The sequence below is a fragment of the Dendropsophus ebraccatus genome, chromosome 12 (genome assembly GCF_027789765.1).
Source record: "Dendropsophus ebraccatus isolate aDenEbr1 chromosome 12, aDenEbr1.pat, whole genome shotgun sequence".
Taxonomy (NCBI): Eukaryota; Metazoa; Chordata; class Amphibia; order Anura; family Hylidae; genus Dendropsophus; species Dendropsophus ebraccatus.
In genome coordinates, this window is record NC_091465.1 from 74,180,217 (window position 1) to 74,193,100 (window position 12,884).

The window sequence follows — 12,884 nt, forward strand, 5'->3', positions numbered from 1 at the left end:
TGTGTATATATATATATAGATTTATGACATCAGAGGTAGCTAGTAGAGGGGGCAGCGGAGCATCAAGCCAAGCCCCCCTCCCTGTACACAGTATACAAGGAATCTGGAGGCACTTGCTCTGGACTGTTTGTGACTTGTAGTTCCACAAGTGTCAGAGCAGGTACCCAGCAGCAGATCCATCCAAAGCATTTTCACAGAAAGCAGCCTTCAGCCCAGGACAGTGAGTAATAGAGCTGAATTTGGAAATCCTTATGATACTTCCCCATTAGCACCTCCCTGAGATTGGACAGCCCCATGCAGCCAGCCATGTGACAAAGAGCTGTACAGAGAACAGGAGGAGAAGGCGCAGAGACGTGTGGGAGGAAAGAGCAGTGTATCTAGTAAATCCAAGATGTCATAAAACCACCCTAGCCCATCTACAGTCACATACGCCACAGTCACCAGGGTCAGGGGACAGCAGAATGCCAGCATCTGGGTGAACACACCACTGGCTGCTATTTGTTGCATTGGCTGCTTACAGATTGGATACAATGTATCTCCAGATTCATCACTTCAGTCATTGTATGCTGCTGACAGGTAAGAGATCCAGGGGGGGGGGGGGTTACAGCTGAGGATGATGGATGATGGGGGTTAGAATGCGCCGCCTTGGTCCTTTAGTATTTTTAATGTTTTTTATACAATGTTTAGATGTAGCAGAGCTGAATGTGTCATTGGACTGTTGACACCACATATGTGCATGGGGCTGAGTTCCCAATTCTAAGTCGAACCCCTTAGTAAGGCCCTTGGAGATGGATGGAATACGTAGTATGGCTGCAAGACATGGAGCCTGCTCCTGTGGGTGTATACAACACTACTGGGTTGTTGTTGTTTTTTTTTTTTTTTTCTGCCATTTATTTCCTGTTGCTCATATATAGCGCCGGCATATTCCGCAGCGGTGTACGTAGATTGTCATTGTACACATCCATCACTGTCCCATCTCTATCGTACACATTACCATTTTATAGGATGCCAATTGATTTTTCTGTATATATTTGGAGTGTGGAAGAAAGAAGCTGGAAAACCTGGGGGAAACCAACACAAACACTGGGAGACCCTGTACAGTGCTGCCAACCCAGCTGCCCACTATGGTGATGTTCAGTCTACTAGAATGGACAAACTTTGGTATCAGCTGACAAACTCAATATATACAGCTTTTACATACTATGTTGTCACACCGAATTGTTATAGAGTACAATGGAGCCCTTTTATCCCCCATAATGGGGATTTCCACCTGATCTCGCAATGTACACACCCCATAAACAAAGAAGACGGTGACCGGGAAGGTTTATTCCCCAGATCAGGTGATGATGGGATCTATATGTAAAACTCTATATCAGGACTCACACTTATATGTTCAGCGTGTAGAATGTGACAGCTAGAACACCCCCCAACGTGACTCACCGCCAATCTGCCAATGTGTGAACTAAGCAGGAGAATTTACATTCTAAGCTTCTATGTGAAAGCTTTAATAACATGCTGGTCCTTGTAGTCCTACACCAACTAGAAGTAATCCACACACAACTGTTGACGTTCCTATATGATCCATCGCCTGGAGATGAGCGGCTCCATGATTGGGCCTGATTTTAGAGGGTAGGTTTTGTAAAATTGGGCGATTTTCTGAAATACTTCTGGGAGAACCAGGAACACTTAGACGGGCGGCTCAGCCGAGATGATGAGTTAATGAACTATATTAATATTTCAGCCAAAGTGCTTCCAAATGGCTTCAAGTTGCCCTACTTCCTCTTTCTTCCTCCTTGCCTTATTTTACCCATCTGCTGTGTGTTTTACTGGGTGATTTATTTAGTGTTCTGTAATGCTTTATGTTACCTATTAGGTATTGTGTGATGCGTTATGTTGTTTATTAGGTATTCTTTGATGCTTTATGATACTTTGGTATTCTGTGATGCTTTATTTTACTTATTTAGTATTCTTTGATGCTTTATGTTATTTATTAGGTATTCTCTGATGCTTTATGTTAGTTATTTAGTGTTCTGTATGGATTTATCTTACTTATTAGGTGTCCTGTAATTCTTTATGGTACTGTTTTAGTGTTCTGTATTGCTCTATGTTACTTATTTAGTGTTCTGTAATTCTTTATGATACGTATTTAGTGTTCTGTACTATTTTAAGTTACCTATTTAGTGTTCTGTAATGCTTTGTTACTTTCTGTAACCGCAACGTTGTTAAAGTGAATTGCTTTAAAGGGGTTGTCCGGCGCTAAAAAAATTATTCACAGAATAACACACATTACAAAGTTATACAACTTTGTAATGTATGTTATGTCTGTGAATGGCCCCCTTCCCCGTGTCCCACCACCCCCACCCGTGTACCCGGAAGTGTGGTGCGCTATACTCACCTGTCACGTGCCGACCACGGTCTCCGATCCTCAGCAGTGACGTCTTCTTCGGGCGGCCGGCGGATCTTCCCGAGTGCCGGACGCCCTCTGCAGCATCATCCGAAGCTCAGCTGCGATTGGCTGAGCATAACTGTGCTCAGCCAATCGCGGCTGATGACGCGGCCACGTCATTAGCTGCTCAGCTGCGATTGGCTGAGCACAGTTATGCTCAGCCAATCGCGGCTGGGCTTCGGATGACGCTGCAGAGGGCGGCCGGCACTCGGGAAGATCCGCCGGCCGCCCGAAGAAGACGTCACTGCTGAGGATCGGAGACCGTGGTCGGCACATGACAGGTGAGTATAATGCACCACACTTCCGGGTACACGGGTGGGGGTGGTGGGACATGGGGAAGGGGGCCATTCACAGACATAACATACATTACAAAGTTGTATAACTTTGTAATGTGTGTTATTCTGTGAATAATTTTTTAGAGCCGGACAACCCTTTTAAGTATTGCCTATGAATAGAACGGCATTGGTACGGGGAAGTAGGGGCAGCGGTCCTTTTTTTGAACCGCGGCCTGGTTCCCGTGTATGGTGCTGTTCTAATTATGGTACCGGGCCGGGGGTGAAGCACTGGAGGCAGGCTGGCCCGCCCCCAGTTGGAGGGAACCCCCGCCCCTCTATGACACGGCTCAATTGATTCTAATGGAGCCGAGTCATAGAGGGGCAGGGGTTCCCTCCCACTGGGGGCGGGCCAGCCCGGTGCCCGTTAAATAGAACGGCGCCATACACAGAACTGGGCCACGGTTAAAAAAAAAGGATTGCGTTACTGGCTTCCCCGCACTGGCGCCATTCTATACATAGGCAACTCTTAAAGCGAATGTACCTGATGGTACATTCTCTTTAAGCTTTTTTATGACAATTTTGGCATTTTTATTATACATAAACATCATGTGCGGCATGGGAAGAAAGCAACAAGTTCTCTCCCCATGCCATCCACCATCTGACTGCCCTGGGACCCCCGCCAGGCTCCAGGATCTCCTGTGCTGCCAATGTGACGACCCGACTGATTGACAGCCCGCTCAGCTAGTCAATGACTGGGGCGGGATGTAGCTCCAGTCACTGGCTGAGCGTCCGTCATCACAACTCGGGGGTGCCTTCGGTGGGGGTCCCGAGCTCGGTCAGGCAGCGCATCTCGGGCACGGGGAGAGGTAAGAATTCAATCATGCTCATTTTCTCTCCATTCCCTGCCGTCTGACAACTATTTGTTATGGCTGTACTCCTTCTTTAAAGGGGTTACGTCGTGGAGAAAATGTGGTATATACTGATGCATTATGTTAAATGAAGCATATTTCAAATAGACAAGCATTTCTTAAAATGTGTCATGAGGGCTAAAGACTCACTGGGGGAGATTTATCAAACATGGTGTAAAATGAAACTGGCTCAGTTGCCCCTAGCAACCAATCAGATTCCACCTTTCATTTTCCAAAGAGTCTGTGAGGAATAAAAAGTGAAATCTGATTGGTTGCTAGGGGCAACTGAGCCAGTTTCACTTTACACCATGTTTGATAAATCTTCCCCACTAATCCCTCCATGTTCTGCTTTGTTTTGATAACCTGTTGCCCTTGGTTACAGCTGGCCATAAGTTGGGTCACTCATGCTCAGTTTAGCCGCAGTCTCCTTATCTGTCCCATTAGTACTCGCAGTTAGTTTTTACTTCACATGCAAGCAAGGGGGATTGTGGGAAAGTGTCTTCACTGCTGCATAGCAACAGCAGGGTCACAGATCAGAGAAACCAGAAAATAGATAGATCCATGGGAGAGAAAAACTGTACAGTAATGTGAAGTTACTTTACAGCACATTTGTTCTCCTTTACATTATATATCTGGTACACATCTGATTTTACCAAGCTTGCTTTTTGGGACAACCCCTTTTGCAGGCGCGTAACTACCACCATAGCAGCGATAGCGGCTGCTGTGGGGCCCGGCATGTGAGGGCTGTCATCATTTGCAGCATTCAGGCCTCCCAGGTCCTGCAAATCAAAAGTTTGCTATGAGGCCCAGCCATTTCTCGTTATGCGCCTGCCCTTTTGTAAACAATTACTGGCGTATAGCAGGACTAGACAGTTCCCCAATAACACTGCCCGTCAGATGTAAAGGGGTACTCCGACATCAGGTGAAAAAACATGTTTCAGAAGCATATAGCATTGCTTACCACTCTGCCTCATTTCTGAAACTGCTAAAAATCAATTTTTTGGGGTGGTCTTAGTTCTGTTTTTCATAGTTGCTTAGTACTACAATGTCCAAAAGGCATTGCTTTCCCTCATCTGTTTATCACAGTCCTCCCACCCTGCCTACTCCCCTCCCCCAGCACTCCTGCCAGTCCCAAAGCTGTTACAGAACAGAACATCTCATTTCACTGCAGACTATTGCACAATTCACCACAGGATACGGCATCATTCACCACAAGACAGTATGTTGTAATCACACAAGAGATATGTATTTGTGTATTTTGACATCATTCAGGGTGGGCTTGAGCTCTCAAACAAGATCCAGTCAAGCCTCCTGTGACATCAGAGGATGATGTGTTGTCTCGGGAAAGAGGGAGGAGCTGGAGACAATACACATTTTGTAGCTCTTCGATTTTCTATTTCCTGTCAGGGGTGAAGCATTTAAAAGCACCTTGAAGCCAGTGATATTAGTGGTTACATTATATCAGATGGGATATGTCTTGGAGTGATATTGAAATACAATTTTCTGATACTGGAATATCCCTTTAACATTAGTGTTAGACAGAAAGTGCCTAATTTACATTAACAGCAAGAGAATCCCCTTGTTGCAGGAGAAGGATTCTGTAGAGCCCACCATCTCTTGCAAAGAAGCAGCGAGCCAGGGAGAGAAGCGCTCAGCCAAGTGCTTCTTCCAAATTGTTCTAGGGGGTGGTCATGTCAATGTTGTGTCAAAAGTTGTGTAGCATAATGTAGAAAGTACCCCATAAAAGATGCAAGCTCCAATGCAGAGGACCTGTTCACATCAAATTTTATATTTACATTCATTGTATATGAGCTATTTGCATTGATTGTATGGAAGCTCCCATTGTAAATTGTAAATGAAGGCTATGACAGTGACATTCATCACCTATAGCTATAATGGCAGCCATTTAACGTACAGGTCATAGGGTTTTCAATAGTTGTTCATGACATATCCATAAAAGAGATTTATTACAGTCTATAGGTGATGGATGGCACTGTTAGTCCTCTGTCTAACACATTTGTCACCCATAGGCTACACTACTAACGGACATGTCATGAAAAGCTATTAAACACCATGAGACGTATAGGCTTAAAGAGGTTGTTCAGGATTATATTTAAAAAAATGTCTGCTTTCTTCTAAAAACAGCATCACATTCACTTCATTGACGTGAATGGGGCTAAAATGCAATACCCCACGTAACCTGAAGACTGTGGTAGAGCTGTTTTTGGAAGAAAGCACTCATGTTTTTTGTAATTCTGGATAACCATTTTTAAAGGAATTAGAAAACTACATATTTTTAAAGAAATTTTAGTGATGTTTTTAAGAATTTCCTATCTATGTGACATCTTGCAGTTTTTATTCTAACCACTAAAACTGAGTATAAAAGTGTAACTATCATAGCAACATGTCAGAAGTGCTGACTGGCCGGCTGCTGAGAACCTCACCGATCACTAGAACAAAGGTGACTGCTCGTATTAGCAGTCTACAGAATTCACTTCCTGCAGAAGAGGCAGAATGTGCTCCCCTGTGTGCGGCATTATCTTTGTTATAGCGATCGGTGGAGTACTCAGCAGCTGGACTCCGACCGATCAGCAATTTTGACATGTTGCTTTGACGTATCAGAAGTTTTTAAAAATAATAGTTACACTTTAAGTATTAGTATTACTATGCACGATAATCAGAGGGAAGCAAGCGCCGACCTGTCAGTTCAGCGCTCAGGCCCCCCTCGTTCCCAGCTCGCTGCTTGTGCTATTACTTGAACAAACAGCGAGCGGGGAGCAGTCGGAGAGGCTGCCAGAACTATCCTTAAAGGGGTAGTGCGGCGCTAAACAATTATTCACTAAATAACACACATTACAAAGTTATACAACTTTGTAATGTATGTTATGTTAGTGAATCGCCCCCTTCTTCGTGTTTCCCCCCACCCACACCAGTCCCGGAAGTGTAGTGCTCTATACATACCTGCCTCTTGCCGGCCGGAGCACAGTTATGCTCAGCCAATCACGGCTGAGTAGCTGATGACGCGGCAGAGGGCAGCCGGCTCTAGGGACGGTCGGAGCGGTTCGTCCGTCCGAAGATGACATCATTGGCACAAGATGGCGGACGGGGGTCGGCAAGAGGCAGGTATGTATAGAGCACTACACTTCTGGGTCTGGTGTGGGTGGGGGAAACACGGGGAAGGGGGTGATTCACTAACATAACATACATTACAAAGTTGTATAACTTTGTAATGTGTGTTATTTGGTGAATAATTGTTTAGCGCCGCACTACCCCTTTAAATTGTTCGGGATGCTCATTGAAGTCAGTGGTCCGACGCTCCTATTGCATGGAGAGCGACGAGCAGTAGACATGTTGAGAATGTTGAAAGACATGTTGGCTGATGGTGGCCTTTTAACATGTCTAAACGATTATTGGCCTGAGTGGCTGGTGATCGGCCAAGTAATGCTGATAATCGTTTTGTGTAATGGGGCCTTTACTGCGTTGTCTGTGATGATAAGGAGGAGACTGTACAGTGAAATGTGACTCCTGTAGAAAAAAAAGACAGTAGGGGCTCTGTCTTGCTCCCCTGTAGAATTAGTTTGTATTTTGGGAGGTTTGCTGGTGTACATGATAATTGTAAGGCTGGGTTCATACTATGTTTTTCCTATCGTTTTTTTTTTTCATCTGTTTTTGGAAAAAATGTATGGAAAAATGTGTGCATCTGTTTTGATCCGTTTTTCCATTGATTTCCATTATTAAAAAGATGGATCAAAACAAATTCATTTTTTTTAACATACACAAAAATGTAGTCGACCTCATTTTTGTGTCTGTCAAAAAAAACGGATCTATTTTGATCCGTTATTTTTTTTTCTTAAAAAATATTGAAAGTCGATGGAAAAACGGATCAAAACGGATGCACACAAATGCATATGTTTTTCCATACGTTTTTTTTTTACTCCCCTCCACAGTCTCCCACTGAGGTCACACGTCTCCAGGGCTTGGAGTTTCCCTAGAGACAATGCTCAGCATCAGCCCCGCCGTGAGCCTCGCACCCGTCGGTAAAAAATGGGAAAGCCGTTATTTGGTCTGTAGTTACAGCACAGATCACTCATATCAGTCAACATGGGCTGTTTTGACGTCCTCAATCTGTCCATAACTGTGCATCTGCGATTACAGACAGGATTATGGATATGTGAATGAGGCCTAAGGGATCCATTTAGCCGATCAGAAACTGTAAACTAGATCTGCTAGATCATTTACTGAGCAATTACACAGGCCGACTATCGGGCAGCAAGTGTAAAATAATAAAGTATTAACTCACCTTACCATGTTCCCTGGTGTCCTCGGGCCTTCCCCGGTGTCAGAAACTCTGCCTTCTGTTCCAGTCTCTACACTGACAGGCCGCAGCCGCTCAGCCTGTCACTGGCCGCGGCCTGGCTAAGGGGCCTGTCAGTTTAGAGACTTGAACAGAAGAGAGCAGAAAGCAGGGCTCCAGAGACTAGGGAAGGCCTGAGAACACCAGGGAACTTGGTAAGGGAAGTTATTTAATACTACAATCATCAACCTTCGGCCAAGCATTGCTATTACATGTAGTGAAGCACACCTGGCACACAATGATTTTAGGTCTGGAACTAAAGAAACGATCAGCCAATGATCATTCTCTCTACTACACGAAGTGATAATCGGCCTGATTCAGCCAATCATCTCTCCGTGTAATAAGGCTCTCAAGTGTTGTGCTATCAATGGCCAGACAAGTAAGAAGAAGGAAATCCTGTGTGTGGACTACTGGCAAACAGCTAATCACTGGCACTGAACTGGAGAGGATGGGAATTGGCTGTGTATCATGGAGGGGGCTTTCTGGGGTTCAACTACAGTGAGATCAATAAAATCACGTTGCCACCGCTCTGAAGGGTTAATGTAACAACACTATGCAGGTGTTTACAAATCTTAACAGGTACACATTAACTCCAATAGCAGAAGTAAACTCCAACATTGTGCTGTATTCAGTGGAGCAATCAGTTACTTAAAGGGGTTTTCATACTAACAATACTCCTCAGGATGGGTGATGTGTCTGATCAGTGGAGTTTAACCACTGAAACCCCACTGATCCCAAGAACAGGGTCCTGGCCCTTCACCTGAATGGAGCTGCAGGCCATTCAGTGCTGCTGCACCACTCAACTGCATGGGCCTGATGAAGGTAGCCAAGTACAGGACTTGTCAAGCCATAGAGTTACATAGGAACACAGTTAATAAGGTTGAAAGAAGAGTCCATCAGGTTCAACCTAGAGAAATCTTACTGTGTGGATCCAGAGGAAGGCAAAAACTCCCATGAGGCAGATAACAATTGCCCCATCACAGGGAAAAAAATTCCTCCCCGACTCTAATGGCGATCAGAATAATCCCTGGATCAACGTATCACCGGAAATCTAATGCCCATAACTTGTAATATTATATATTTTATTATTGAATGTAGCAGTAATGATTATGTCTGACTGACACTCCTCATACATAGAAGTGTTTTCTTATGATCAGCGAGTACCCTGGCTTGATCAGATAGATCATGTTGTGTGTCCGTGTCTCTTATCTTTCTTTATGTGTGTTCTTCTTCACTTCTCTATTCACATAATATTCATATAATACGTCATTATGTTATCATTATGATGCTTCAATATAATTTAATGTCGGAGACTTTTGGGCCAGGAAATCCCTTTGTAGTGCCATAGTGGTTTGGGCACACTATGAATGAGATTATAGCTAGGAGTGGGCTACCACAGGGGCTGGATGCCAATAAGCCACTTTACCTTGGATATAACTAAATCCCAGCCATGGCTCTGCTGGTGGACTCTACAGTTTAGAGAGTGGCTAGGGTGTGAGCTCATATTCCCTCCCCAAGGCTCACATTGACATATCAGATCAATGGTGTCTCTGGATTTCCCCTGCAGTAGGAAAACCAGGACAAATCATCAGTGACCTATTTAACTGGACTCTGCCCGACGTGTGATATTTTCAGACAGTACAACATAGGAGCAATGCAAAATTCAGACCCAAGCGAACTACATTCCCGGTGACTGGTTACATTGCCCAACTTTATGTGAGAGGATGATGCCATTTTATATTATTAGACTTTCCGGGAAGTATAGCGGAAGAAACAATACTATGATACTGGAGCACTGCCCAAACTGTCTCTTCTACTTTGCATAAAGGGCATAATAAAGTAATAAAGATAAATAGAAAAAATAAATGTAAATGAACCTGTATGGTCTTGTACATCTAAATTCCTTAGGCTTTATATGGAGCCCAATAAGAATTGTGAGTATTGCCATGCATAGGATAGCATGGAGGCATCTTACAATGGCACATGGAGTCCCTACAGTTCATTACTATATGCCTATGTACATGGTACATTATAATAATAATAATAATAATAATAATAATAATAATAATAATAATAATCTAATAAATTAAGGGATTATCCAGGATTTCTTCTAAAAACAGCAGCCCTCCTGTCATTAGGTTACGTGTGTTATTACATTTCATTTATATTTACATTAATGGAACTGAACTGCGATGCCACAAGAGACCTGTGGAAAGAAAGCTGGTGGCCCCAAGGGGTGGCTCCTGTAGGGAAACCACTAAACCCACCATAATAAGTTGCCCTATTAGTCAATGTAATGACAAGGGAAAAACCAAGGCCAGGTATCCATCCACAGACAGCTGTTTCAGGGTGTTGCCCCTCATCAGTGTGGAGTAAGATTCTGGCTAGGTGGGAGCAATGCCTGGTAGACCAATACAGCAAACAGATCACTGATCTCAGGGAGACCAGGCAAAGATAACACTGCTCTTTTTTGCATATTTCTATTTCCCAGGGAGCAATGCACCTAGGATTTTACTGTATTGAGCGCTTTAGCTGGCAGCAGACAGTGTTGTCTTTGGCTGGTGTCCCTGGGATCAGTGATCTTTTTCCCTTATGGCACTACTAGGCATTGCTCCCACCTAGCCAGAATCCTGCTCCACAATAATGAGGGGCAACACCCTGAAACAACTGTCTGTGGATGGATACCTGGCCTTGGTTTTTCCTTTGTCATTACATTGACTTAATATGGTGGTTTTAATGGTTTCCCTACAGGAGCCACCCTCTGGCTGGGTTCTTCCTGGAGGGATATCTTGCTAGCCTTGAGTTTTGAGACTCTTAAATGAGGCTCCATGGGCTCCTTTTTGCTTGTTCACATAGAGAATCACAATCTAAATTTGGCATTAGAGGGGTTTGCCTAGTTATTTTTACTTGTGTCCTATCAACAGGATAGGGAACAAGTATGAGATTGCAGGAATCCGACCTCTGGGCTCCCCGGGGATCTCTAGAACGCCACCCTGACTCCTATATTTTGAATGGAGACCTGGGTCAGCACACAACCCACCACTCCATTTATTCTCTGTGGAGCTGCTGGAGATAGGGACAGGTAAAAATAATTCGGCAAACCCCTTTAATAATATTATGTCAGTCAAGCTTGTACTATAACCAACCACACAGTACCAGATAGTGAGTGCACAACTAAAAAGTCATCTACCCCTAGGAATAAATTGAAACAAATAAAATAGTTATATAGTACAGTATATGAACATTAATTCTCAATTGTACAGAATTGCTCATGTGTTATTGATCAGACAGCTCAGACACACACCTAGCACTGCTTACTATTTACAGTTTTGGGCTATGTGCACACTACGTAAAACTACAGCCGTAGTTCTCGCCGCAGAACTACGGCCGTAGTTTTGAGGGGTGGAACATAGCCTTATTTTCAATGGGATCCCGGCCGGAGTGTACACACATAGTATACGCTCCGGCCGGGATCCCATGTGGCGCCGGAAAAAACTTAATTCCGGACGCAGAAAGACCTGTCAGTTCACACAGTGAAGCAAGCGGCTCCGGGCTATAGGGAGCTCTGATGCGGGCGCGCGCTGATGCTCCGCATCCGGAAAGATCACCCGTCCGGTACTTAAGTCACGGAACAGCCGGGTGTTCACGTAGTGTGAACATAGCCTTGTACTGGACTGAATTTACTTTCGAGGAGAGAAGGGACAAGCCATGCTCCAACATTTTCGGCAAGATCCTGCAGTGTTGTCTGTCTGTTACCTATTTGATACAGTTATGCAAAAAGAGTCTGTGGATCCTCAATTACAAGTCTCTAAACACAGGACTAGCCAGATATCCCTCCAGGGAAGGGCCCAGCCAAGGGGTGGCTCCTGTATGGAAACCACCAAAACCACCAGATTAACCCCTTAAGGACCGTGGGCGTATATTTACGCCCTGCGGTCGGTAAGGGACTTCAGAGGGGGTCGCTGCTGAACCGCTGTGGTCCCAGGTGCCGCATGTAGCCCGGGACCGCGGCTATTAGCGGGCACGGTCCGATCGCCGTACCCGCTAATCAGGTAATCAGATGCAGCTGTCAAAGTTGACAGCTGCATCTGATTACCTTATGCAGCTGTTCCCTGGTGTCTAGTGGGGGAGGTCGCTCCGAGCGATCCACACATCCTCTGCCGGCCGGGGTCTGCGCTGTAATAGCGCTGATCCCGGCTTGATCACTCGGTTGCTTCCGTCCGGAAGCAATCGAGTGCCTATTTCATTGATCTATGCAGCATAGATCTCATAGATCAGTGTGCTTATACTAGAAGTCCCCCAGGGGGAATAACCCTAACCCTAGGGGAATAGCCCTAACCCCAGGGGGGCTTTTAGTATATGTGTAAAAAATTTTTATAAAATAAACAAAGATGTTTGGTATCGCCACGTGCGTAATCGCCCGAACTCTTATTTTATAACATTTCTGATCTCGCATGGTAAACTGCGTAAGCACAAAAAAAATCCCAAAGTGTAAAATTGCGCATTTTTTGTCGCATCAAATCCAGAAAGATTGTAATAAAAAGCAATCAAAAAGTCGCATATGCGCAATCAAGGTACCGATAGAAAGATCACATCATGGCGCAAAAAATGACACCTCACACAGCCCCATAGACCAAAGGATAAAAGCGCTATAAGCCTGGGAATGGAGCGATTTTAAGGAACATATTTTTGTTAACAATGGTTTGAATTTTTTACAAGCCATCAGATAATATAAAAGTTATACATGTTACATATCGTTGTAATCGTAACGACTTGACGGACATATATAACAGGGCGAACGGTGTAAAAACCAATACTCCCAAATAAACAAAATGTGTTTGTTTTTTTTATTTCACCATACTTTTTTTTTTCCTGGTTTCACAGTGTATTTTATGAAAAAA

At 44.3% G+C, this 12,884-nt stretch overlaps 1 protein-coding gene across 1 annotated transcript in view; it reads left to right on the forward strand.

Moving 5' to 3' along the window:
* Positions 1–317: 317 nt before the first annotated feature.
* Positions 318–12,884, forward strand: part of LOC138768756 (carcinoembryonic antigen-related cell adhesion molecule 6-like) — a 66,193-nt gene continuing 53,626 nt past the window's right edge. Inside the window, exon 1 of the mRNA XM_069946711.1 lies at positions 318–576. Coding sequence (XP_069802812.1) covers positions 531–576 — 46 coding nt within the window. The 5' untranslated portion in view covers positions 318–530. The remainder of the gene's footprint in view (positions 577–12,884) is intronic.